Source organism: Clarias gariepinus, chromosome 22 (genome assembly GCF_024256425.1).
Source record: "Clarias gariepinus isolate MV-2021 ecotype Netherlands chromosome 22, CGAR_prim_01v2, whole genome shotgun sequence".
NCBI lineage: Eukaryota > Metazoa > Chordata > Actinopteri > Siluriformes > Clariidae > Clarias > Clarias gariepinus.
The window spans coordinates 9,151,319-9,178,894 of NC_071121.1; the positions used below are offsets into that span (position 1 = coordinate 9,151,319).

Below are 27,576 nucleotides of genomic sequence, written 5' to 3' on the forward strand. Positions count from 1 at the left end.
GATACACATCTTGTTTTTCCTCATAAACCCAACCACAATTCCTCACAATTTAACACACATCATTTGTAATGGTAGTATTAACAGTAGTAGAAATTTGGCTCCTGTAGTCTAACCTAAATGTATATTTATTTAACATTAGTATCAGTCATTGACTCTTTCAGGTGTAGCTATTGTAACGTTAAAGAAGTTTTAATGGAGTAGCATAGTCAAGCAACTTTTTCAAGACTGGACAATCAATCAATGCTCAGCATCAAAAGCGTGCCACTGACAAAGTGAAAACATTTAATGTATTGAATGGTCAGCCTCGCACCTTTAATCACGTCTCACATCTGTATACACATTATGACTTAAATATACAGTTTCCTTCCCAGGAATATATAACAAACCCATGATATTTATCTATTATTTTATGTATAATTTAGAGTAGTGTTTTGTGATCTTAAACAGGGTGTTTTAATATAAATGTTGCAAGTTAATAATTATGTAAATAAACAAAACATGTGAAAATGAAAACGTAGCATATGGACAAAAAAAAAACCTTCAGACATGCTTTTTAATTGAATTGTAAATGCAGCTAAGTAATTAATCAAGTAAGAGCATGTTCTGAGGGCAAAAAAATGCAATACAAACTTTGTGATTTAGTAGGCAGTTAGTCATTAATTTAGTGCAGTGCAACTAGTAATTAAATTTTAAACATTTTTTTTATTCCACAATAATAAAGATGGCATGAAAAACACTGCGTTACTGAGTCCTCAATTTTTGTGTTGTTTGAATTGTTTTGTACTGTACTGTATATTTAAGGAAATGCTGGAAGTTAAAATCTGTAGTGATGGCCATCGCAGGTCCATACCAGTATAGTTGACATACTTTTTATATTTCATAGTCTATTTGTTTCAGATTCCTGATTGTGGTTTAGATATTTCAGTACCTCTAATCAAGAGTCTATTTCACTGATATTAAAAAGTGATAATTTCTTCCAGCTAACCATGCTGATTGTTTTAGCCATTAAAAAAAATGTAATTTGCGCCCATTTCTTCCAACAAGGCAGGAGTCATGTCTAAGAAGGAACAGATGGACATTTTAGTTTTACTGGATGAACTGAAATAAGTCAGCTCAGTAGATTGATGCCCTACTTCTCTCTGTAATATAGAAGGTACGTCTTGAGTGGTTCTGGAAGAGGCAGACTGAGGATCTTCTCCCTCAGGAAGTTAACAGGAGCCTCTGTAACTTTTGCCTCCTTCCTCCTTCCATCCACACCTTCTCCGAGCTCATCACCCATGCCTTGGCAAATGCCCCCGCAGTCCTCGTCATCATCATCCTCTGACTCTGATTGGTTGTTGTTGTCATCTATAGCTCTGGGGATCAGGCGACTCATGAACATATAGTGGTTGGTTAGCAGGGTGGAGTCTCGTTGTTCACGTTTCTGTTTCAGATGAGACCTTCCTCTGGATCCCACCTTCTGAGGAAGAGGCCATGGAATGGACACGGATTTCTTTAGGGTTTGCCGGATGGAAATGCGAGCCAAGTCCTGGAGGCTTCGCACTTCAAACATGGCAGCTGCATTTTACACACACACACAAAAAAAAAAAATTATCTTTAGTAATCACTTCACCCTGGCAAAATTCACAGCAAAAACTGGAGCCTATTGCTGCAACCATGCGTGTTAAGCAGGAATGGAACCCCAATCCGTAGATATAATATAGACAATATAGAGTGGCCAATCCAATATTTTTGGGAGAAATTGAAGGCGACATGGGGATGCAAAATAAGACGGGTAGTAACTGGATCTTAGCTTTTAGCAAAGGATTTACTTACGTAGTGGTACGGCTCTAGGTTTGCCGTTTTCTCTGTGCTTTGGAAGCACAAGCGGTGCGAAGGACACAGCAATGATCTTCTTTGTCTCCCATGAGTTGTACCCTGTCCGAGTAATTTTCGTGAGCTAAACAAAAAAAAAACTGCTTTAAGCATTAGATAATTAAATATTGACTGAGAACTTTGTTTACACTAATTTCCAATATAGTATCTAGTTTTGTTTTGTTGTAAAAACAAAAAAGAAAATATAGTTGCAAGGAATTATGAGTGGGCCCAAACACCCTGCGCCTTCACCTCCCAGGTGCACCTCCTAATCTGTGTGTTATTTGTGCGTGTTAACTACAAAAAGCCATCGCCGCCTGGGTGCGCCTCACAACTTCACACAATATGATGTAATAGGGCTGATGTCAGCTTGAGCCCTAAATATTTGTCAACCGTGTGTGTGTGTGTGTGTGTGTGTGTGTGTAGGAGTGAGAGATGTGAGTGTAAACATTTGTGATGTGTGTGTAGAATAGGAGGAATTTTATGTTAAGACCTCCAAAAGCTGGTGTGTGTGTGTGTGTGTGTGTGTGTGTGTGTGAGAGAAAGAGATGTGAGTGTATGTATGTGATGTATGAGTGTGTTTATGTGTGTGTGTGAGAGAGAGTGTGTGTTTGAGTGTTAACATTTGTAATGTGTACGTGTGCAGCAATTGCTGGAAAAAAAAAGCATCACACTATGATGTCACTATACGTGTCACTGAATATAATGTCACTCAATATAATGCCACACAGGAAGTTATTAATCACTTTTTAGCATAAGTTTAAGGCATAGTCACGGCTGACCTGTTTAAGATATCAAAAATCCCTCCATGATATTGCATCCTCAATGTCTTTAGATCACATGGGCCCGGGTTGGTGGCGATCGTATAAATTCAATCCCTGAGTATATCAAAATCCATCGGGTTTTTGATAAAAAATTTTTTTTTAAATGTGAAAGTTGTGTAGATGCTAAATGTGTACCGAGTTTCGTGGTCATATGTACAAGTGTGTATGAGCTATGCAGCAAAATCTCGTGTGGGGGCCCCTGAGGGCCCCCTCAGGCCACGTGACTTTCAGGCATCCTAATGGCAGCAGATTCCGATCTGTTTGCCAATTTTCAATGAGTTTGGAAAAAGGTAGAAAGAAAAAATCCTTAGCAAAACAAGAGGGTCCTGCGCACCCTATAGTGCTATTTAAAGCAACGATGAGTGGGCCCAAGCACCTGTGCCATGGTCACTCAGGTGCACCTCACACCACGTGTGCCTTTTGAGCCTGTTAAGACCTCCAAAAAAACAAAGCCGCCCAGGTGCACCGCATAACCTGGAAAAAGGGCTCGGAATATCACTTTGGACCCCTCACACCCAAGCCACCTTCTATTTAACCTTTTGCTGTCGGGTCGACGCTATAGAGCACCGAACACAAGGACAGTCAGGCACGAAAACAGTTTTTTCCCCCAGGCAATCTACCTCATGAACAGTTAAACATCATTCTAACTGTCAATAAATATATGTGCAATATTGTTGTGTACAGTACCACAGTGCAATATACTGTATAATAACACAGATTTCAGATATTTATGTAACTTATTTAGAAGTATCTCACACCATACTCCATTTTTTTTTTTTTTTGTGGGGTGTGTGTGTAGGATATGTGTGTAGGATATGTGTGTAGGATGTGTAGTGTGTTTGTATTTATTAGGGCTGATGTCATAAATGTGCATTTTGCAATGACCCAAGATATCTTATTGAGTTGAGCCCATGACATGAATAAACACAATAAACAACTTCCTGTTGAGTTGAGCCCATGACATGCACAGCGAAAGTTGCGCGTGCAAGTGTCTATGAGCTATAAGTGAGGGCCCCTGAGGGCCCCAAGCCCCACCTAGGGCCCAGACTCTCAGGCATCCTGATGGCAGCAGATTCCAACCTGTCTGCCAAATTTCATGAGTGTTTAAGCATTTTTTTTTTAAAAATCTTTAGAAAAACAAGAGGGCCCTGTGCACTAGTGCTTGGGCCCCAATAATAATCCTATTAGGAAAACAATAGAGCCCTTTACACACTATGACGACATAGGGCTGATGTCATAGTGCTTGGGCCCTAAAAAGGGAAAAATAATCCTTAGAAGAACAAGGGGGCCCTTACACATTTATGACAGCAGCACTATTAAAACAGCATTATCAGAGCTATGGCGATGATGTCAGTAATGTCGTCATTGTGCTGATGTCATAGTGCTTGGGCCCTAAGACATGCAGATTATATCTAATATAAATCGTTCGAGGATTAGTGAGCAAGCAACTCAAGTAACCATTTAAGTATTGATATTTACACTTCTAACACACGTGTGTGGTACAATCAAATATGAATCCAGGAAGTTCACAAACTAATTCATTAGTCACTACACTCATAAATTAAAAGCTCTTGCTTTCTAAAGAGGTTTTCTCCAATCAAAACACACGTCAAGTGTTTAGCCACAGGGACAAACTGAAGCACCTTGTGTGTAATTACTCGTTTGAATAAAACATCAGCGTTTGACTTCACATGTCTCACATTGAAATTAAATGAGCAGAGCACTGGACATGATATCTTCTTATATATGTAATAGTAAAAAGGTCTTTCCATAAATGGTTCTCCGCAGAATGACAACTCTTGATTCTAATCCTGTAAACAGTCTGCTGTACCTTTTGTCTAAATGAGTGAAGAAAGCATGTCTGACATCATGATAGATCTGCTTACCTTTTCTTCCAAGGGGAGCACCAAGATACCCCCAACGTTTAAAAGGCTCTTCATGAAGTCCTCATGCTCCCTTTGAACCCCGGCTCCGCAGTACACTCTGTCATAATGTCGGCTCTCTGGGGCAATCTCCAGACAGTTCCCCACTACAAATGATGGCTCACAGAACTCAAACCTGATGCACGCCATACAATAAAATCAGTTAGAATAATACCAGAACAATGCTCTCTGTTTGATCTTATTTATAATCCCATAAGAGAGATTAACAAGCACATGGATACTGACTTATCAAAGCTGTCACTTGTCTTGATAAAGCAGTCCAGCTTCTGATAGGCATACTCTATGACATCTGCATGGAGTTCAACGCCATGGTTGACACCAAAAGGACCTAGACAGTTTAACAGCTAGTCAATAAACATAACCATCTGTATTGCTATGGCTTTTACAACCTTGTTATTGTAAATATGGTATTATTTTACATATACAGGGTGGCCCAAAGTCTGGATCCGTAGGCAAAAATGTATTTTGTGATCGAATTGACAAATCTCTAATTTCGCAAGACTTTGTGCTATAATCGCTTAATACAAAAATGCAGAACATTTCATAATGTACAGAACAAGGTGCAGTTATTTTCCTTCCATAGTGCAACCATTGTTCTGGACTGATTCTGATAGACTACTAATTCCAAATGACTCCGAAGACAAAAGCTGAGTGGTTGTAAGTTTGATTGTTTGATTTTCTGTTGTTAGTTTCCAAGTCATCATAAAATAAAACAAAAAAAAAAATCAAATTTCAGACAAAGAAAAGTTCCTATGGATCCAGATTTCTGGGCCGTGTTACCATGACACCAATGTGTGACTTAGCAGCAGTAACCACATATACTACTTTACATTTGCTATTAAGCTTTAAAAGATTTTTTTTATGTACGCCACTCTTACTTAGTCACCATGATAAGGTAATGCAACATATTCACACCTTCCTCCATTTGACAGATAACCTCATGGTTCTTACCCAGTATGAGGCCCACCATGGTGCTTAGGTAACCTGTTCCACTCCCCAGGTTGAGGAATGACAGGCCAGGCTGTAGGTCCAGAGCCTCCATCACCTCTGAATAGATGCAGGGTGCAGACAGGTGGATGTTGCCATGTCTCCAGGCCAGGTCCTTATATGCATTATCACGGAACTCATCTAGGTAGTAGTCGGCTCTATCGATGGCCCGGAATGCACACTCCACCAGTTCTGAACGAATGTACTGGGCCTCTTTCAGGTTGTCAATCAACTCATCATTGTCCTCTCCTGCACTTACTGCACCTCCCATTGTTACTGAGGAAGAACACAATGTTAGAAACCAAAATGGGTTATGAGGTGCTGAAACTTAATCTAAGGGTTTCATGTAGCTACTGAAGGGTTTTTAGCAAGCCATTAAGCAGAGGCGTCCTATCGTATCTGCACAGGCCCATTAGGGGGTGCAGGTTTTCATTCTGATCAAGAAAAAGCTACACTTGATCCAACTTTTTAGCAGTTTAGCTTGGCTTTTCAAGTGTGGCTTCTGCTTGGCTGGAATGAATACCTGCACCAAATGCTGGACTTTTCTAGATATCTTTGGACACCACTGCCTTGAAAAGTTGTTTTATTTTTATTTTTATTTTATATATATAAAGCAAAATCTAGACCCTTTAAGCATTCTTTTATTTGCCTCTCTGGGTGAATCTTCAAAGTGAATCTTTATGCGGATTTGTACAACATAAATGTAAAGCCCCATACAAAGTCATCATCCCTGGCTATCCATATCCTTCTCTTATAAAAATATAGAGGAACTAGAGAACTCGTAACCTTTGCAAAAAAAAAAAAAAAAAAGTATTAGATACACAGTGTGCTTTCTTATACAGAAAAAGTACTATGGCATCCATCTCACTCAGGGTGGCAGGTACTGTAAGTCCCTGGCTTAGGTTTCTGTCTGTGTGGAGGTCTTTTGTGTTTTTTCTTCTTCTTCTTGGGTTCCCTCACATGTACAAAGCAGTTCACAAAAAAAAATGCATGGGTGAAAAAATGAATGCATGAATGAATGAATAAATCTGGATCATCTGACCCAGCTTGAAAGCACAACATTGCAGATTCCCATGAATTTTCACATGGTGTCGCTGAAAAGCTATTTTTTTTTCCTCAAGAGACTTTATTGCAAAAAATAAAAAAATAAAAAAGTGCGCCTTTGAGACGGATGTCCACCAATCACCCGACAAAATGCTCAAAACAAACATCCACAATCAGAGCTCACACCATGTGTGTGTTGCTTTTTAAAGGCTAGGTCCAAAACATCACACTACTTTACCAAGTAGTATAATAACCTGGAAGGCCATCTGCGGTAACTATGGTAACTGCGCTCCGGGATTCGTACTGTTTCGTACGGTATATGTGCGAGCCGAATTAAAGTTACACGTTCAAAAAAGACCTCTTGCAATACGCAGGGTTGTTTATGTTAGAATTCGTAGTTGTGTAATTTAATATCTCAGTCCTGCACTATACCGTCTGATTAATAATAATAACAATAACAATAATAATAACAACAACAATGGTTCATTTTCTGCTCACCTCCAGACAGATAGAAGCAGAGTCGGTCTGGAAGAAAAGAAAGCTGTTTCGCAGGTAATCTGCTCCTGAGCCAAAAATCTCCTGCCTCGTTAGAAACAGCACGACATCACCGATCTAATGTTTGTCACGCTTATTTTACCGCGCGTTTGTCGTGTTGTTAAACCTCTGCATGCTTTTATAAGCCTGGCGTCTTCATCCATAAACCTTCAGCACAGCAACAGTTCTGGATGTAAACACTGAGCAGCTGACTGCGTGACGTCACAGCTGAAGATGGGTTTTTATATATATATATATATATATATATATATATATATATATATATATATATATACACACACACAGCTTTAGCTGTGACGTCACGCAGTGTACATAGGTATATTTTTATATTAATCTAATCCATGTCTATTTATACACACACACACACACACACATATACTGATACACTGTATATATAACTCTAGCACCTACAATAACCTGTAACATACAGAAACACTGAGTCCACAAATTCTTACAAATGATAACTTTACACATCTGGATATTATTCAGACATTTTCATTTCTTATCATTCACATATGTCAATTCAGTTGCTTAAAAAAAACATTAAAAGAAGCAAAAGAAGAAAATAGTGTTCTTCATGCAGAGAAAACAGTATTCGGTTTATGCTACTAAAAGTGCAGTAACTGGTACAATCATGCACACTTAGAAAATGGTGTAAAGAATATCTTCATGGTAGTTTCCTTGTTCGACCAGCAGAGGTCAGCAAAAACTAGCTTGAGAAACCATGCTCTAAATCTCAATACTTACTCACTATCTATACCGCTTTATCCTGTATGCAGGGTAGCGGGGGGGCTCTGGGGGCCATCCCAGGAGACTTACTGTAGGGCACAAGATGGGGTATACTCTGGATGGGGTGGCAACCCCAATTTGGGAATGCCAATTAGCCTAATCTGCATCTCTTTGGACTGTGGGAGGAAACCAGAGTAAACAGAGGAAGCCCACCAAGCACGGGGAGAACATGGAAACTCCACACAATCAGACCTGAGGCGGGAATCGAACCCATACCCTGAAGGTGCAAAGCAACAATGCTTACTCTACCCACACTGGTACCACACAATTCTGTCACCTTGTTGCGTTCCCAAAAACAAAGGCATCTTTGATCATGTGATGCAGGTGATAGAATTTCTTTTTTTATTGTATCACCGACAGATGAACAAAGGTCTATCAATATGCAGCAGTCACTAACACAGATACATTTACAAAATAAATATTGCAACAAGAGTATCATTCGATTTTTACTTAAATATTACATAAATAATAACAATAATAATAATAATAATAATAATAATAATAAATACATCATACTGTATCTGTTCAACCCACTTCACTGTTGAGGGTGTCAAAATACTTTTATGGAAAACAAAACTCATTAAATAAAAGTGAATATTAGAAAATAATATAAAAATTGCTAAAAAATATTTGCACTTAAAAAAGAGATTAAAAATCTCTATCTTTGAAATAAATACGAAGGTTTATAAAACACTTGCAGTGGATTTCTTTTTAAATATTGCCTGTCTCAATACAAGTGGGCAACTATTCTCCTTATATTGACTGTTAAAAAGCTGCTTATAGAATTTTGTGGTTGTAAAATAAATAAGCTCTTAAATAGACAATGACAAATAAATAAACAAACAAAATAATCACTCAAGCATGAATAAATAATAAATTAAACATATCAATGATCAAATTTAAATAGTAATAACATTAACAATAAGATAACAAAACTACAAACTATTATGGAAGTGCGATATCTATGTTTTTTAAATACTATGACCATTTCTAAATGGGACGGGAACCAATTTCCACCAAACAGGAGACAACATCATCGTACATCATACAAACAACAGCAGTGCTGCAGTCTAATCATCAGCCATAAAGGGGACGCCAGAAATCCTAAAAGTACCTGTAGACATCAAATGTCGACCACACACATATATGTACCCACACACCCACACACACCCACACACATGTATACACTCTGGCAGCTTGTTCATGAGAACCTCCATTCGCTGAGAAGAGTAAGAAAGGCAGACTGGGACAGATGTGAGCTGGTCACTAATAAGATGCGATCCAAAAAAAAAAAAAAACATTAAGCACTGTGCCCAACTGACTTTTTGGGTCATGTTGCAATGGTACAGCAGCAAGATTGGATTTTCAAATTTGGTCCATCTCTTTAAACTGCACAGGGCCTCACTGTGCTCTTCATTATCACATACAAAACCTGAATGTCCTTTAACAGTGCGCAAATATTGTTGGTCTGTTTTACAAGCCACAGTGTGTTCTGGTGTTCTCATGATGCTCGTGGTGTTCACGCTCCTTCCTGCTGTGTGTTTGATCCCAGCTGGTGGTTACACCTCGATGCCTTTGACGGCCTGGTTGATGGATTCGAGCAGGGCTCGGTTTGCAGGGTTCTGATAGCACTCTTTGTTGCTAAACATGTGGGTCAATGTGTCCACATAGGTATCAAAGTTCTGCTCACTGATGGGCTCCTGCTGAACAGTAATGTCACAGTTACAAAGGGCAACTAATCTCCAATCTTGTCAATCAGTGTTTTATTTATTTTCCTTCATTTTAGTTCATTTAGTTCAAATCCTAATCTTTCCACTTCTAAAATACACAACATGACTACAAGTGTGCAAGCATTCTTAGAAGACCATAATGTGAATTTTTCCGGTTACTGTCAATGTGATGTTAATTCAGTGTTACTGAATTGACACCAGATGGAAGAACCAGAGCTGCTCTTATTGTCCATATAACATAAGTGGACTTGCATTTTCATCCTGAGGATGTTATCACTAATCTTTCATCAATGATGTCATCATTCTACTGAATATTGGAAAATCTCCAGGCCTTATTGTCAAATGAACAGATATTTAGAACGGTGAATAATAGGTTTAGATAAAGTAGGTGGTGGACAGTATGGAGAATCTCTGCTTTGTATGCAATGTGTTTGAAATGACACATCATATTGCACTGAAGATCACTAGTATACTCACCATCTGTGGGAGGCGGATGTTGGCCAAACTACGGATAAGAGCCTGGCTCAGGCCAGACAGCTCCATGAACAGAGCTTCATTTTTCTCTTCGATTAGTTTATTTTCCTCTTCCATATTTTTCAGGTTCTTCTCCATGGATGAGATCTAAAAGAGTACATCAACAGCCATAAGTCAATGTGGACAATTATTTAAAAAAAAAGAATTGTAACAAAAACAGTCATATTCAACAACAGAACACCATATGACACTTTGATTTTACATATAATTGTTCATGAATGCTCAATTTCTAGCCTTTACAACATTCATGCTATTGGATGCGTTTGTTTCGGTAGACATCTACACATGCAGATGGATGAAGAGCTCAGACAGTGCCTTCACTCAGTATGAACTGACCTGTGTATGTAGGTTAGCCATGTCTGACTCCATCTCAGAGTTTGACTCATTGAGCTCAGAGATCTCTTTGTTCAGCTGCTTTATATCTTCATCATTATCTAGAACTGTGAAAAGATAAAGCACATTATGATAGCTGTAGGATGGATCGCTAAAAATACCACCTATCCCAAAACGTTCATACTCTTCATGCCTTACCATCGCTTGCCCTGAATTTCTTGCTGATATAGTCATCCCCAGGGAACCTCGCTCTTTTCTTGTTAGCAGAAGCTCTTGGACAACCTGACAAGCTGTGGGTATATAGGTGTAAAAATAAAATTACATAATAGTTCAGTTTGTTAAGGACAGGACTAAAACACCCTTAATATTCCAAACACAGTCTTTCTATGACTCACTGTGCTGATACTATAGCAGTTATATCAGAGTGCAAGCCACAAATGGAACATTTAATGTTTAATATGTTTAATATAGTAAATATATATTAAAATGTAATATTTTAATATGCATTACTATACATTTACATAATGTCTAAGCTTATTATGTATCACTAATTTCAAATGAAGTAATTTATTATATTCATGTGTCGCACCTGCGGTGAGTAAGGAAGCTGCCGTTGGCATGGCCGGAGCCGTCACATCCTGGAGTCGGGCAGGTGGGACCCTCTGTCTTGAAGGACTTCCAGGAGAAAGGTGTGCCATTCAGCAGTCCCTCCTTCTGTCTGCGTGCTGCCAGTGGACACCCATAGGCACTGCGATGAGTGGCGTACTTCCCACTAATATGACCCAGACTATCACAGCCAGGAACTGGGCACCTGAACGAAGACATTTACATTATTAAAGAATACCTACAAAAAATTGGTGCATCTAACGGTATAAAGTAACTTTTGTCTGATGGTCTGTAGGTTTTGTCTGATATTTTTCTTCATTTACTTCAACATAATGTAATGCTATAAACATATATTATAAACTGTATATTTAAAAAAGTCTGTGATTATTTTATTAAGGCACAATAAAAAAGGCATAATTATTTTTATATGATGGTGATGTGGTTATTTCTCTTTAAAATAACTTACTTGATCAACTCTGAATCTTCTTTGTCATCTTTTGTAGGGGTTGTTTTCACTCCTCCCTTCTTTGCACGAGGACATCCAGACAAACTGTAAAAACCAAATGATGTATTAATTCAATATTTAATACACTCAGTTTAGACACCAAGTTTATTACTGTATCATGTCCAGTTGCTGAGAAATAACCAGTGAGAGCTTATTTACGGGGTTACAGAAAAAAAACAAAAAACACCAAAATCATATGTGTGGAATTTTTAAACGAGTATTCTGTAACACCAGGATTTCTATGCTAGCCGTAAAAATAATTTGCCAGATTGTGGTAGATTCCTGTGAGAATAATTAAAGCGATTTACCTTCTGTGTGAAGCATAGTTTCCAGTAATGTGTCCTGAACCATCACAGCCTGGGGTGGGACATCTGGAGGTCAAAAAGCTATAGGTCAGTGCAGTTAAAATATAACTATTAGAAAAACACTTCAATGAACAATTCTGATCATTATGTTATTCTTTCTTAATGAACATTTTAATGTTGATATCATTTAAGGGATGCCAGTACTTCTTAGAGTAAACACAAGTGACTAGCTACGGTAGTATGCCTATCTGAGACGTTTAGTCAGTACACAGGAAAAGGTAATAAGACACAGTCAGAAAATATTTAGATTGTATATAAAAGATATATTCAGTAGAAACAGCAGGGTACAGTACAGCTAAGCAGTAAAAGCAGTGTAGCAAGGATTCATTAGAGTGAGGATCAGCACAGACATACTTGAGTTCACCAGTGTGGGCAGCCATGAGGGTCCGCAGACTTTTATCAGCAAGAGGACACCCAGAGAGACTGGAAGAAGGAAGCAGGGCAGAAGAAGAAAGTTGAGAAAATAGAAAGTTAAGTGCAAGATTGAAAAGAAAACTCGTTTCTGTATGTTTGGTATAAATCTGCAAGCATGGTTCGGGTTTGGTTCTGCTCTGGCCCGACCTCATGTGCATTCGAACATCCACAATGGATGGTGTAGTATTAGTGAAATAGTAATAGAGTAAATAAAAGAAATGCATGCTATTGATGCATTTATTTATGCTGCTCATATGTGCGACAGACAGAGATGGAATGGAAAAGGTTTTAGTACAGCGTTAAGGTGAGAGATAGAGAGAGAGAGAGAGAGAGAGAGAGAGAAAGACATGCTTTTTGAAAAACAGATGTAGGATTAATAAGCACTATATAGTTTGGGTTATACCTGCGGTGAGATGCATAGTTTCCTGTTATATGACCACTGCCATCACATCCTGGGGTGGGACATCTGGACAAAGTTTAAGCTGGTGTTATGGTTCAGTATAATTTGTTAATTAATGTCTAGTTAATAACAATTTCAGACCCATCGATTACTATGTTATTCTGGTTTTGCTGGGACTTACAGCAGGAGCTCTTTCTTGGCGTCCTTGGTTGGGAGCTTAACCTTGAAACTGGAAGTGGTAACTTCACCAGGGTATTTCCTGTCCTCCATAGCCTCTTGTGTTACATCATCATCCTCACCATCAGAAGAGGCATAAGACTGAGTGGTGTAATCCACCTGTAAGTTAAAACATGAGCCACAATGAATAAAGAAGATAAAAGATACAGTATTTTCAAAAGGACCAACTCCTCATATTCTTTGTTGTTTGTACTATTGTAACTACTGACATCTATTATTATTAACAGCTAATTATTATTAATGATAAAGTTCGTAGAACAACATTAACCTCCTCGGGCTCCTCCTCTTTCTGTCGGGTAGTCTTCGTGTAGTCTATTGGCCCCTCCCACTCTTCTATTTTATAGGTGTGGCCAGAGTGAGGTGAGGTGACTCCTTGTTGTTGTGAAGAAGATGACGATGAGGAAGAAGGATCGGGTGACCTCACACCCTCTCTTTTGGGTTTCTTCATGCTGAGGTCTAGGGTGCCATTCTCATCAACTTCAATATCCATATCCTAATTGTGAAAAAAATCAACCAATGCAAATAAATTATATAAAAAATTCTAGAGCATCTGAAAGAACTACTGTGTACTGTGAAATATGTCTACTTTGCTGGTCTGGTCCTGATGTTTGGTGCTGAGGTTCTCTGGCCTTTCCCAGCATCGTGTAGACAGGTTAAGGATGGCAGTGGCAGCCATGTGTGCAGCCTCGGCATCGTGGGTATAATCGTATCCACTGGAGGTGGAGGAAGAGCTGCTTTTGGTGTAGCCTCCTGGTAAGTTCTGGTTCGGGGAGGAAGCTTTAGGGAATTGTTTTGCTGTTAATCAAGATAGTGACACGCATAGACACAAAAATCTACTGTGAATTAAAAAATCTACTACATTGAACTACATTGTTAACTGCCATTGGAGGTTAATATAGGCTGCTTCAGTAAGAGTGGCAAACTTACATTTAAAGGCCTTAGGTGAGGTTTCAGTGGCGGGCAACTTTGGGGCAAGCATGCGCTTCCCAAACACCTGCACATCAAAGCTTGCATAGTCAAAGGACACCTTAGAGTACTTCTCTAATTCCTTTGCCAGGTTGGCGCGTGGAGTAGCTGGTCCCACATTAGGCCTGTAGCTACCATACTGAGGAATCTCCAGCTGCTTCACAAAACACATGGGCCTAGAAATGATTATAAAAAGCATTTTAATCAAGTCACTTGATAATCCTATTTTTTATACTTGATTTTATGATCCAACGATGGTATACTGAAGAAATCAACTTTAAACAGCTCACCTGAGTACTCTGTCTGAGTTTGAGCTGCCAACAGCTTGCTCACTGACTGAAGCCTGGGTCTGAGATGGCTTCTCGTAACTCTTTGAGTGTTTCCCTGCAGCAGCAATTGGGCAACCGGATAAACTGAAATAAAAAAAAGAAATTTATAATAATAATGTGAAAAATACAGTTTATTAGGATTGGTGAACGAATCGATTCACTGATAATATTGATTGACATACTGGAAAATAGTACCTGCGATGTGTGTTACGATTGCTGTTGACATGGCCTTGGCCATTACACCCAGGTGTTGGACATTTCAGCACATTCTCATGCATGGCCAAGACTAAGCAGATGGTGGAAAAAATGTCACAATCAGTATGAAATAAGTCTAGCGGAAGACCTACACAATACATTCAAAAACATAGTAATAGGCATCAGACTTTTTAAACCGGAAAAAAAAACAATCCCCCAGATTTTAAGGGTCAAAAACATAGTAGCATGAACCTGAATTGTCTAAAATATGGACATTTAACTATCCACAAATTCATTTCTAAGTTGTTTTTACTTTGAAATATGAATAAAATAAAATAAACCCTGCAGCCTGTACTTACTTTCAGGCGGTACCCTGTCCTTATGTGGGCACCCAGAAAGGCTCCGATGGTGAGGGTACAGTCCAGTCACATGACCTGTCCCATCACATCCTGGGGTCGGACACTTTACTTCCTTCTTCTCTGATCTGGATCCTTCTATGTTAAAATTAGCGAAGGAAGAAAAAAAAGCAGAACACAAACAGACATCAAGGTCTCTTGTCCAAACATAGTAGTGAAATAATTTAAAAACAATGATGTAGAATGTAAAAACTTTCGCTCAATGAATTAAAAACGCTGGATGTGTTTCTGAAATGCTCCAGCAAATAAGATAAGATAAGAATTTAAAGATAAGATTTAAATTCAAGACCTTCAGGTCACCACCACAAACAGCATAAACCCTTAACTTTGTAGAGTAAGGTATGTTAGTCTGGGAAGTCCAGGAAACTAAAGAGGTTAAATATTCAGTAATAAAATATAGCAATATATCATAAAAATATATATAATATTCAGTATACGTACGTTATTTGAACAACATAGTAGTAACTGAGTAGACTTTTTGACAAGCTACCTGTCCCTTATTATATAATGGCTTCCAACCAGTACATGCTTCATCTAAGACACATAAAGTCAAACAATTAAAGCTATGTCTCAGTGCAGCCGAACATACTCAAAGGAAAGCACTAACTACTCTCATCTACATTCAAGAGCTCACATATATGAATAATTTGTTTAGCAATGTTTTGGTTGACAGAGTAGCGAGAAATGCCACCTCTCAGACTCAGAGAGAATGGACAATTTTGCTCTCTGACTGTACCTTTACCATAATATCCCCTGCGTGGTGTGTTTTCAGCCATCTTGCTGCTCCTCTCATCGGCGCTGTGGTAGCTCTGCTGTTCCGGAGATCGGCTCTCCTCAGAACTGCGTGCTGTCTGCTCAGCCTTCAGTGCGATGGCCTGTTCTAGCAGGCCCAGATTTCCCCGCGTCATGTCATACGTCTCAGACTCGTCTGTCACCTCGGACCTGTGAGACACACTGTCTATTTCCTCATCTTCTGCTTCATCTACCTCTTCTTCCCCTTCATCCTCACCCTCATCCTCTTCCTCCTCCTCAACCTCTTCCTCGTCATCAGACTGCAGCTCTATGACCACTGTGGGCGAGGCTTTATTAGATACATCATCTCGCTCCTCTTCATCTTCATCCTCTTCTTCCTCTGCTTCCTCGTCTTCGATTAAATGAGTGTCTGTTTTCTCGTCACTATTCATCCTGGCATCTGGTTCTAATACCTGAGCTGAGAGGCTGGTGGCTACAGTGCTGGGGGAGTGTCTAGGCTCTACCTGTTCCTGCTCATCTTCCTCCTCCTCTTCCTCCTCCTCCTCCTCTTCCATTTCATCAATATCGTCTTCCTGTTCATTTAATTTCTTATCAGTTTCTTTGGCCTGGACTTTGTTGAAGTCTCCACTAAAGTACAAGTGGTCTGAATTGTTCTTCTGACTTGAGCATTGAGACTCATGCTCTTCGTCATGTTCTTCCTCTTCCTCGCCATCCTCTTCTGATAACTGCACAGGATCATCAGTGGCTTTTAGGTGCTGAGTCATTCTTTCTTCTTCCGTCATCTCTTCTGTTCCATCTCCCTCCTCTTCCTCTCCAGCCTGGATCTCTGCAGCAACTTGAAGGCCCTCCTCGCTTTCAGTCTCTACGGTCACTTGTTGGATGGGAGTCACTTCAGGCTCAAGGTGTTCTTTTTTGGACTCGTCTTCAGTTGCTGGAATAGAAATGTCCTTGACTGCTGTGTTTTTATCTTCGGATTCCTCTTGTGAAATTACTTCTGTAGAAACATCATGTGCATGATTAGATGCATGAACACTGAAGGAATTACAAGAACACTATAATTAGCAATTGGGCAGAACCTCCTACCTGCCAATGGCTCTGATGCATCATCATTTTTCTTAGGCTCTTCCTCTTTCTCTGGCGTGTCTTCATCAGACTCCACTGCTTCGTCCTTTGGTTCAGTTTCACTGTTCGTATCACTGTCTGCATTAAAACCATCATCCATTGCCAGCTTCAGGGGATTGGGCCTCTTCTTAGAGACTGACTGATTTTCTTCTGCTTCCTGGAGTTTCCTTTTTTTTGCTAATGGACAACCCAATGCACTGTGGAACGTATAGACCATCACAGTTACTAGTATCAATGCAACATATAGTGATTAATTTGACATTGTCAATATTGGCTTATTTTTTTATTTAATGGTACCTTCTATGTCGGGCATATTTTCCACTGACATGACCCAAACCATCACACCCTGGAGTCGGACAACTAATAATATGAAAACATAAACATTAGTTTATCAGTAATAGTCATTTAATATGTCTAATTCATTTAAATTCGTTACAGAAAAACAAACAAGCTGCAAACCATAAAAAGAAAAACACACACATACCTGTATTCTTGCCCCACAAGCTCAAGAGGAACTAGGATAGAAAAAGAAAGAGATTCCTTATTTTTTAATACTAAAAGATCTATCACATGTATCACATGACATGCATGTATCATATTACACATATATAGTAGCTTGCAGGTTTGACATAAATAGGCTAGACAGATCGAAGATATGTCTTTGGTTTTTCAGTGTCATGTTACAAAGTGAACTATCCTCACCTCTGATGCCTTTTGAGCGGGTCCGTGTCCTTTTCTCCTCTGTGTCTTGGCTCATCTAGAGTACAAGAACATATAAATGTTTGCATTACATGTGTACATTGTCATTTTTGCTCTAATTTCACTGTTTTACTGTGTAATTCTCTGGGTATTTTGTTAATGTTGTTATTACAGCCATTTAAACCCATATATTTTTTGGTAACTGGATCTCTATTCTGTCCTTATTCTGTGAAATATCTAATGTTCGGTAAGCAGTGAAACGCTAAAGTAACTAGATAGCTCAGTGTATCCTTTAAACTCTGTGAAACAGCAAAATCAATAATACACTTCCAATAAGTTCCTTTGAGATGAACAGCATGACCCAGCAAGAGGATTAGGAGGAGGATGTGGGAGAGAAAGCATAAGAAAAAAAAAATACTCAGTGCACAAGGAAAGCAATGAGATGGAAAAAAAGGGAGTTGGAAAATAAACTGAATAATAATTTTAAATAGAAAGAACAGTGCAAAATCAGTATGGGTTAAAAATATTAGATCACAATGAAGTTGTAACACTTAATACTGAAAGAGTAAGAAAAATAACTCCAGGTTATTTACTGCATGATAGCTCCCATTATGGCAAATAAAAAAGGAAACAGCTCAATCCTGGGGGAATAAAGAGACATCCACATCCACATATTTATAATAAAAGCCTGTCTATATCTCACTTTTATTCTTTTGCTCCTCTTGCTTTCCCAGCTGCTGATCCGGTCCCCTTTTGTCCACCTCTGATTCAGCAGCTGCCCGTGGAACTCATTCTCTACAGGGAAAAGCATGGGCAACATATTATGTCACATTGTGTAGTATTTACACAACCAAGTACAAAATACAAGTCTTTTATATTACTGGAATATTTGACTATCAAATACATTAAGAATAGTATATTGATGATTAGCAGGCTTAAACACTTATTATCATTCAAACTTATATAGAAAAGTAGGAATAACTTTGGAAATTTTCTCTTAAAAATTAATACTTTAAAGGTTTCTTCAGTAAGCAAGAGTCACTGTCTGTGTGTCTTTGTGACTAGAGGTGACTATTTCACTCTCTATTCCTTTGAGATCTCCTGAAATAAAGCATTTTTTGTCTGTTCTAACAGCTAGCACTACAGTTCGTATATACTTTGGGTTCCTGATTACTAAGTCTCTGAGGAGGTCAGGAAAGAGACATGTAAGGTAACCTTCCAGACAGGCACTTTGCAGTATTCCACTACAAAAAGTATATATCAACAAAATGTTTTGTTCTTATACCAAAATTATATGAACTTTCTAATAATTGCTATGGGTTACAGTAACCTGTAAGATAAAGAATAAGATTGACCAGCAGATCACAAAAGGTAGCATTTTATAAATTTATTCTATAACGACCAAGGAGCATTGGTGGTTCAATGGTAGGTTTCTCGCATGCTATGAGGAAGGCCCAGGTGGCCAAACCCCAGCCACTGGATGCAACGCAGGTCCCAAGCCTGGATAAATTGGGAGGGTTGCATCAGGAAGGGCATCCGGTGTAAAACCTGTGCCAAACTACTAAAGTACTCTATTTAACAATATTTTTATATTCCAAGTTATTCCTACCTTTGTACATTATTAATTGATAGACAATAAGTGTTTAAACCTGCTCATCATCAGAATACCATGTTAATACTGATCGTCAAATATCCCAGTATTTTCAGGGTCATTCTATAATAACCCACATTTAACAACAATTTAAATTTTAAATAAAAACTCTGGATTTCTGAGATTATGCAACTATAAAACAATTTTAGGCATTGTCATGTATGTCTGCCATGACCTAAGATTTATGATTTGAGATTTATATATAAATCACAGTCATTAGCTGGCTCTTAGATGGCACACTACAACCTTGTCTACAGAGTCTACTTCTTAACTGTAGGTTCTACGTAGTAATAAAAATCAGCAGAGTGATGAGTATGTTAACACATTTTCAAAGAGTTAAAAAGCATGCTGAGTAAACTGTATTTCCCAGTGTTGTATGAAAAGCATCCTTATCTAACGAAATATTGCCCACTAAGTTACATGGGCTGATATTTCTCAGTGGGAACATATTCGATAGCTATGTATACTAAATACAGCTACTAATACACAGTTCAGGACTCTTCCGGGTTGTCGTTAGGGAGGGCGTGGCCTCTCCGGGAGGGGTGGGGGGTGGGGGACAACTAGTGCACGCGCACTTCTGAATGGAAAGCGTTCCGTGTGTTGTGAATGAACTGGCCTGCGAGCGCGAGCCAGCTGTTCCATTCGGCCATTATTACGTAGCGCTACGATTTGGTTTCTGCTGGCACCTGGTGCTCTCATGGAGGAGGGTGGGGGGTATCCCCAGAGAAATATACCACCATTACACACACACACACTTTGTCCTTTAAACTTTTTAAAAAATAATTTCTCACGGCTCATAAGAGTCGCCAAACTGGATCTGACACTTACATGATTATTATATACAAGACACAAAACCGCCCTGATTCCACTTCCGGTTCATTCAGTATACTAAACAACTGAGCAATAGCCCGGTGGGTTTTTTTTTTTTTTTTTGTATACTACTTTGTCATGTCGCTGTGTAAAAAGAAATCAAATGGTTGGCAATTTTATGCCACAGACATGCAGGAAAAAAGTAACGAGTGTCTTATTATGAACCTAAAATCCCCAAAACTCCAGACAAGTATAAGATAGTGTACAAAATGATATACCTCCAATAGAGTAGGCTAATAGACGCACCATGGGCCTTTAAATTACTTTTATCATTCCGACATAAAAAAGGTCCATTAGGCCTGCAAGCCAAGCCAACATGGTGGAGATGAGCAAGTATCCTAATGGAAACACGAATCTGATCATAACTACTTTATAACCACATAACCAGAACGAGCATTTAGTATGAAAACACCTATGTTCACGATGCAGTGAAATGCATTCATTTACAAGCGCTAGATATAAAATAAAGAGTAGCTCTAGTGAAATTTATTAACTATAATAAAATTTATAATAATAAGGGTCTAACAAACTGGAATATGGAGGTCTAACAATTTGAAATAATAATTCATATAGAGACATAGCCTGAAAAAGTGCTGTAAACATTTTAAGTAATCAAAAAACAAGTAAGTCTACTAAATCCTGTAAAATTACTAAATCCAATGGAAAGCAGTTTAAATGTATTTATTTGTTGGTCATATGCATTTCTATAGCATCATATAAAGAAGCCACATTACAGACAAATAACAACGTGTTCGAAGCCGAACAAACTTCACCAGGTTGTGTTGTCTCTGATGCCTTGGATCTACTTTAATCTCACATTGCTCACATCATGAACAAATTCTCTGACAGTAGCTATTTCAGGCCCGTTTGTTTCTCCGAAAGTAGCACACAACAAACCAACAATCTGACTTCTCCGACACATAGATATAATGATTAAACACAAACAATATTTCAAATTACATCTTCATTAGGTAGACAGCGCATAGCAAGTCGGTATTATGGTATAACCCGGTATTTTTTATTAAGCGCAAAATATATTACTGCACTTCAGCATACTGCTTAAAAAATAAAAATGAGGCAGGAGAAAACCAGGTCGAAACATGTCTCTTTAAAAGATTACGGAGCCGGCGTCCATTAGACGACAACAACCGAGCGCGATGGATAGGGAGAAGATTAACCACCGACTAAAACGCAAACATTTTTTTTTTACAATTAGCATTCATAACCCGCATTTCAGGAATAGATTACCGCAGGCTTTGCTTTCCTCCCGACGATGAGATGCAAGCGGCCTTTTGCTCTTTGTAGCTGTAACTTCAGTGTTGTTCCTCTTCGCCTTTTCATAAAAGCCCTGACCGCTACAAACCGTGAATAATCCGAATAGGACTCGTCCAAAACCTCTGCGTATTAGAATTTTGGTCGTTTATACCCAATTTTGTCGCATGGATATGACCATATGGGCGTCAAAACATTTCTATATATCGTTTGTCGGCGAGAATAATATGAACTTACCTTTAGCTCAAAGGCCCATTGTTCACCCCTCCTCTACCCATTGCTGTGACATCATCATAGTAAATTGTACAATACGGGAGGGGGTGGACTCTATCATACCCCCCATACACGCACGCACGTACACACACACACATTAAAAATCTTATATAAACACATCTCGAGAACTGTCTTTGACCTGATTTTTTTTAATGCGACATTACTACATTATAAAATATTGTAAAAACACATATACGATATGAAATAATCATGCACACATCATTCTCTTATGATTACAATGCCATAATTATAAAACCTTGTTGTATTACGTTGTATACGTTGTATTTTTAGTGCTGAGACAGACTATTTTTTTTAAGTTCAGTACTGTAGACAGCTCAAGTTATTTCAGCACCTTGGACAGGAGCTCTTTTCAACAATAGCTTCCCGTGAGGCACAAAGCATCATTGCAACGCAGTCTGTACTGCTTTTCCTCTAATGCTGCACAGAGAATTGGAATATTACATTACTCTGCGCGACTGTTCACTCTAGAGAGGAAAAAAGTTGAATCGTTTCCATCACCAACGAACATTTTGACCAAATTACCAGAAGATGATTAGATGTACCACCACAATGTTGCATGCGTATATGTTTTTTATTCATCTGAAAGGGGTTTGCGACCTTTAAAAAACATGAGGCTGGAACTACTTTATCATGCGCAGTAATACATTTTATTCATAGGAGACCTAGATTTAGCAACACGAATAAAGCACAGTGACAGGGAAATATAATCAAATACACTTTGGAACATTTTATTTAATGCTTCTTGCGATTATGCTTATATGTTGAACTCACTGGTGTAATCACTAATGCCTGTTTTACATTAAATAATACTATGTATTTTTATATTAATTTCAGTCCAAGGTGTGAGCAAATTCTGATATCTCATTAGAGTGTCAGAAATGAGGAGAAGTAAGTGTAGCAGGGATGCGAGATGAGAATAAAACAACAAGAAAAACAAAACTAAACAAGATTTGTTGTAAACTAGGGTTTTATGTGCTTCGAAATATATATAAGTTTTTGGGAAAAGTATCTCTCGTGACCTCTTCAGCATGTTCCTGCATATTTAATCGGGCCAAAGTTCTTCGGTTACCAGCTGGAACTTAGTTCAACCCGGTCTCATCCTAAACCTTGCTACAGATGGACAGCCGTGTTTGCTCCAGCATACAATTAACTTCGCAGTCTGTTTCTCAGGGCCAGGCACCGTGTATAAATATTACATACGTGCCAGCTGAGCGAATAAGGAGCCCATAGCCCTATATACCCCCCCTCTCTATGGACAGATGGACTGATCTAAGTCCCTCCCTCGTACAAACTTTTTAACAGTGGACCGAAGTCCCCACAGAGCTGAGACACAAAATCCCCTTTGGGAACAAAAGTTTCCTTTGTTTGTGAAATGTCTGGACGGTCATTTGTGTTGTGAAAGTAAAATAAAAAAAAACAACTAAGACTCTGTCTAAGGCAGACAGATAAAGTTATATAGTTGTAGCTAAATATGTATACAGGATTTTTAAAAAAATAGATCTATGCATCTTGTTAAAAAAAATGCCACTACGACGCTGTGAACTATTGCAATATCAATCTATTGTTTTAAACTGTTGATGTGGCTTATTAAAAAAACCATAACACATTAACAGACATAGTTAATTCAAAAGAAAAAAATCTCTATTTTCTTATGTGGCAAAATTCTGCTTATATGTTTGTTAATGACTGCTCCTGTGTAGTGTAGAATGAATCGAAATCATTTCTGTCAAATCACACCAAAGCATTGTTACAAACCCGGAAGCGCACGAATACGGTTAAAACGGAAAAGTTAAAAGATTATAGCAGTTTACTCACCGAGAAAAGTTTTACACAGCTTCATCTTGGCTGTGATTTTTCCTCTCCTCGCACTCTTACAGCTTTGAAACTCCTTCAACTTTGTTTCCTGAGTGAAAGTATAACTTGAAGAAAAACTTGCCGGACTGGGAAGACTTCACCGAGCTAACCAATCAGATCCTTCCTACGTCATCATTGTCCTTGAGGAGAGCCAATCAGATGCATCCTAAACTCGAGAGCTCCCCAAACAAGCAAACAAAGGCCATTGAAAACGAAAACAAAAGAGTGCAGGCTGGCTCTGTTCAAAAGCAGACATACGGCAAAGGGGAACCACTTCTCTATTCATCTGTCACAACTCCCACCGAATAGTTGCAGAGAAAACTTTTGGGTAAAGTTTCACCAGTGTTCTCTATTCAGTTTCCAAAATAATATGTTTCATTATAATAATTATTAAAAAAAATAAATAGCAAAAAAAAAAAAAAGGCAAATCAGAGATCTTGCAAATTTGATTAAATTTAAACTGTGGTTTAAAGTGCTATACTGAAACTACAGACCCATTCAAAAGTATTAGAACAGCATAACCAATCCTTTTGTTTTTGTTATACAGGGCACATACTGTAACAGCAGGTGTAGTCAGAAACATGGTGATAAAAGAGGCCAAAACAGCGGCTCAGCAACATCACCAGCAGTTTCCACAACGCACTGGTGAAGCGACAACTATACACCATTCAAAGAAAACTTTGAGAGTAGAAACACTAAGGCCATTCCACATAATGCAAAACACCCAACAGCGGTAACAATCAAGGGACCAGATTTGCAAAAGAAATACTGAGGTGAGTCACAAAAGATCTGTAGCCAAGGTTAATCTCTACCAAAGGGATGCAAAGACTGAGATATGGAGAGAGAAAAAAAAGCATCTGCACATAATCCAGAGCATACAAGCTCATCTGTTTCGCATGGTATAAGTCATGGCTTGGTGCTGCTTCTGGAAAAGAATGAATTCCGGAAAAACGAGAGAAACATTCTGTCTACCAATTTACAGAGAAATGCATCCAATCCAATTACGAATAATGTCAAACACTGTGAACACAACAACGGGCTTAATTAGGGGAAGTAAAAAGATTTTAGACTGGACAAGTCAATCAGCAGACCTTAACTCAATTTAGCCTGCATTTCACCTCCTGAAAAGGAGACTGAAGGAAGAAACCCCCACAATCCACAACAACTGTAGAAAAGCACTAGAAAAAGCCTTACACATGATTTTTGTTTTTACCTAAGTAATTTAAAAGTAAGTGTGTATACAACTAGTATATTAATATATTAATAAACTTTAGTAGTATAATTTGGTATATAGTATAGTCAAATGTATGTAGTTTTTGTACATATAATCATACTAATTTATTTATAAGAGCAAAAATACTGAATATAAATTAAAAAAATATGTTCTCTTGAAATTATAAGATTCTATCTGACATTTGTGTCAAAATGGAGTTATTGAAATGTTCTTATTCTCTAAGAATTTATTAACATAATTAGTTGTGTTTTTTTTCAACACTTTATTTGTAGAATAAATTGGCAAGGCACAGCTTTGTGTAAGTGCCAAAACTTTGAATCTCAATCTCTTTTATTCGCTCACAATGCAGAGAGAACCTTATAATTCCAAGGGAACAATTTTAATACTGAATAAATATGCTGTATATAACTAGGCTAGTAAATACAAATAATCATACAAGCCCAACAGACCTGGGTACAATTTTTGATCTTTGAATATAAGTGATTTTTAAACAGTAAGACTTTTAATCCATTTAAATATTTGGTAGAAAAAAATCTTTTGGTTAGTAAATCTGAAAATTTCATTATCTTTACATTTATTTATTACAGAAAGTGGGTCCTGAGAATGCAATGTAAATCTGTCAGTACAGGAAATACACACACTAATGTAGAATTAAAAAAATTGTCAAATAAATAAAAAAATGTAATGTGTAATCATGCCAGTGTTTTTTTAATCTAACATGGATCATGCGTTTTTGCAGAAACTTTGTAGAGTCAGCTCACACACGGTCATTAAAGCAGAAAAGGGACATAATGTACCATATAAGTATGAAGAAAATCAGAACTCTTGTAATACTTATAAATATATCTAAGAATTTACTTAAGATTCTTATTCAAGTTATTGCTTATAATATTAATTGTAAATTGTAAAAAATAAAGGTCAATGAGAAGGAGTTTCACGGGTGGTCTCAGACTTTTGGACCCCACTGTATAGCAATCACCTACATACCCTGTGTTGAATTAAATGGGATTGTTCATAAAATGTCCTTATTATACAGTAGGTATGTATATGTAGATGTGTATGTACAACTTTCTATAGTTTCAAATGGTTAAAATGGGTACAGAACTGTGGTGGATTATTATAATTGCATGCAACTAACACAAAAGAACTGCATTATATATAGTGCAAGAGATCATATTGACATAGCTTAATATTAGGAAGTGGAAAAACATTTCTGCTTTTCTGTCATGACAGTCCTGACTTTAAAAGATGTCTCTATCAGCCAGTTAATCAACCAATCAAGCATTTAACAAGATTTTCATTGAAAGCAATAGTATTGGATATTCACTCACTCTCTCTTTCTCACAATCTTAATCTGCTCTCTCTCTCTCACACATACACTCACACACGCACGCACACCCTCCATTAGCCCAGTGCAGAGGCATATGTGCTGAGGTACTGAGGTATCCCCAGTCCATGAGCTAAACTCTCAGCTCCCCATGACAGATGGCCCTGCTGATAATGATGCCAGCATACCCCCCTTCCTGTTGTTGCCATAGTGAGGGAGGAGTGGGGGAGACTAAAGCATGGAAAGAGCCAGGGGGCGCTTATTAAGGCATCCACACTTAGTGGACACCAGGCCTGCAGAAAGTCTACAAAGCTTTCAGAGCCTGATTTTTAAAAGAGTTTTGGAAATGAAGGTGTGAGGGTGTGGGCCTGAGTACAGCTGCCCTTCTCAGACTCCTTTGTTTCTTCACATGTAGCTGCAGAAATGAAGGGTTAGCACCATGCAGCAGAGACACAATCAAATACGTCTCTTCGGAGGACTTATCTATCCACGCAGATTTAAAATGTAAAAATCTACCATATGGAATGATTCGAAAGAGTTTCTAAAGCAACGAGATAAATAAGCAACTAACTTATTTTAGTTGTTTTACATAAATCAGAGCAATTTGATTCCACACACCAAATAACCCAAAGTTTGTTAAGATAGTGACAAGATAAAAGGTTAGCAACTTACTAAAAACTTAGCACATAAAAGTGTGCACATCTTTTATTAAAAGGTTCTCTGGTTACTGAATTCAAATGAAGCAGTTGATGTTTTTTTCGATTTAATCTCTGACTTTAGAATGTCTGTATACCTGCCACATTTAAAATTTGATTATATTCAATTTAATTTAATGAATATTTAATGAAAATTTGCATTTTAAAAAGTTTAAAACACAATCAAAATTAGTACATTTGTTAAAAATATTATAACAAATGAAGCAATAAAAAGTAGAAGAAGAAGAGAAGAAAGAAGAACATTCTCAGTAATCTTAGTGATTTCAGAAGAATGAATGACATCACATGTCACAACAACAGAAAGTTTACTTCAATATACTGTATTTCACTGTAGAAGGGATCTTAAGTTCTATAGTTTGCTTTCTGTTGTATATTTAAAGTTATGGACAGTACTTAGATTAGATCAGATTTTCTTTGTAACTAATTTGTAACAAGTAGAGTTGTTTTTGATTATTATTTTTTTGCTTACACATAATGCATATAATTACCAGATTCTTTTTTATTTGTTACTACAAAAATTTAAATACTGGTTAAATTATATGGAAACTTATTCTAAGGTAACTTATACTAAAATTTTAGTTACTAAAACTACTAAATGTACAAAAAGCTAGATTTTTAATCGAGTAAATATTGTATAATGATAGAATATAAACTAAGGAAAAAAAAATTATATTTATTATGTACTGTTATAAACATTTATTTTACAATATATACAATTTATTAAACAGCATTCTTATTAATTTGTATGCTTCATCTAT

At 37.8% G+C, this 27,576-nt stretch overlaps 2 protein-coding genes across 12 annotated transcripts; both read right to left on the reverse strand.

Moving 5' to 3' along the window:
* Nucleotides 1-49: 49 nt before the first annotated feature.
* On the reverse strand, nt 50-7,364 carry pcmtd2a (protein-L-isoaspartate (D-aspartate) O-methyltransferase domain containing 2a). Its single transcript, XM_053482177.1, has 6 exons — nt 7,151-7,364; nt 5,573-5,884; nt 4,847-4,949; nt 4,565-4,736; nt 1,816-1,939; nt 50-1,557 (listed from the first exon to the last, which is right to left on the reverse strand). The coding sequence occupies exons 2-6, from the start codon at nt 5,877-5,879 to the stop codon at nt 1,130-1,132; spliced, it is 1,134 nt and encodes a 377-aa protein (XP_053338152.1). The 5' UTR covers nt 5,880-5,884; nt 7,151-7,364; the 3' UTR covers nt 50-1,129.
* A 565-nt stretch (nt 7,365-7,929) lies between these two features.
* On the reverse strand, nt 7,930-23,599 carry myt1a (myelin transcription factor 1a). 11 transcript variants are annotated; one of them, XM_053482830.1, is made up of 23 exons: nt 23,503-23,599; nt 18,304-18,395; nt 17,604-17,658; nt 17,386-17,416; nt 17,199-17,261; nt 16,863-17,098; nt 15,769-16,773; nt 14,970-15,101; nt 14,611-14,701; nt 14,377-14,499; nt 14,048-14,262; nt 13,707-13,897; nt 13,389-13,613; nt 13,065-13,219; nt 12,887-12,949; nt 12,424-12,492; nt 12,013-12,090; nt 11,666-11,749; nt 11,183-11,404; nt 10,792-10,883; nt 10,597-10,700; nt 10,204-10,347; nt 7,930-9,699 (listed from the first exon to the last, which is right to left on the reverse strand). In XM_053482830.1, the coding sequence occupies exons 1-23, from the start codon at nt 23,525-23,527 to the stop codon at nt 9,556-9,558; spliced, it is 3,639 nt and encodes a 1,212-aa protein (XP_053338805.1). In that variant the 5' UTR covers nt 23,528-23,599; the 3' UTR covers nt 7,930-9,555. The 11 variants fall into 11 exon arrangements, with proteins under 11 accessions (XP_053338805.1, XP_053338808.1, XP_053338804.1 ...); XM_053482833.1 differs by having other exon boundaries at nt 7,930-9,696; nt 12,013-12,075; nt 14,970-15,104; XM_053482829.1 differs by having other exon boundaries at nt 14,970-15,104.
* Between the last annotated feature and the right edge of the window lie 3,977 nt (nt 23,600-27,576).

Excerpts from the sequence above, each read along its gene's own strand:
- myt1a (XM_053482826.1), bottom strand. The coding sequence starts at position 23,527 with ATGAAGCTGTGTAAAACTTTTCTCG. Across the intron at positions 12,493-12,886 it reads AACTATGCATCTCACCGCAG|TCTCTCTGGGTGTCCTCTTG; the intron begins GTATAACCCAAA and ends TCCTTCTTCCAG. Across the intron at positions 11,750-12,012 it reads AACTATGCTTCACACAGAAG|TTTGTCTGGATGTCCTCGTG; the intron begins GTAAATCGCTTT and ends TGGTTTTTACAG.
- pcmtd2a (XM_053482177.1), bottom strand. The coding sequence starts at position 5,879 with ATGGGAGGTGCAGTAAGTGCAGGAGAGGACAATGATGAGTTGATTGAC. Across the intron at positions 4,950-5,572 it reads CATGGTGGGCCTCATACTGG|GTCCTTTTGGTGTCAACCAT; the intron begins GTAAGAACCATG and ends TAAACTGTCTAG. Across the intron at positions 1,558-1,815 it reads ACCTAGAGCCGTACCACTAC|CTGCCATGTTTGAAGTGCGA; the intron begins GTAAGTAAATCC and ends TGTAAAATGCAG.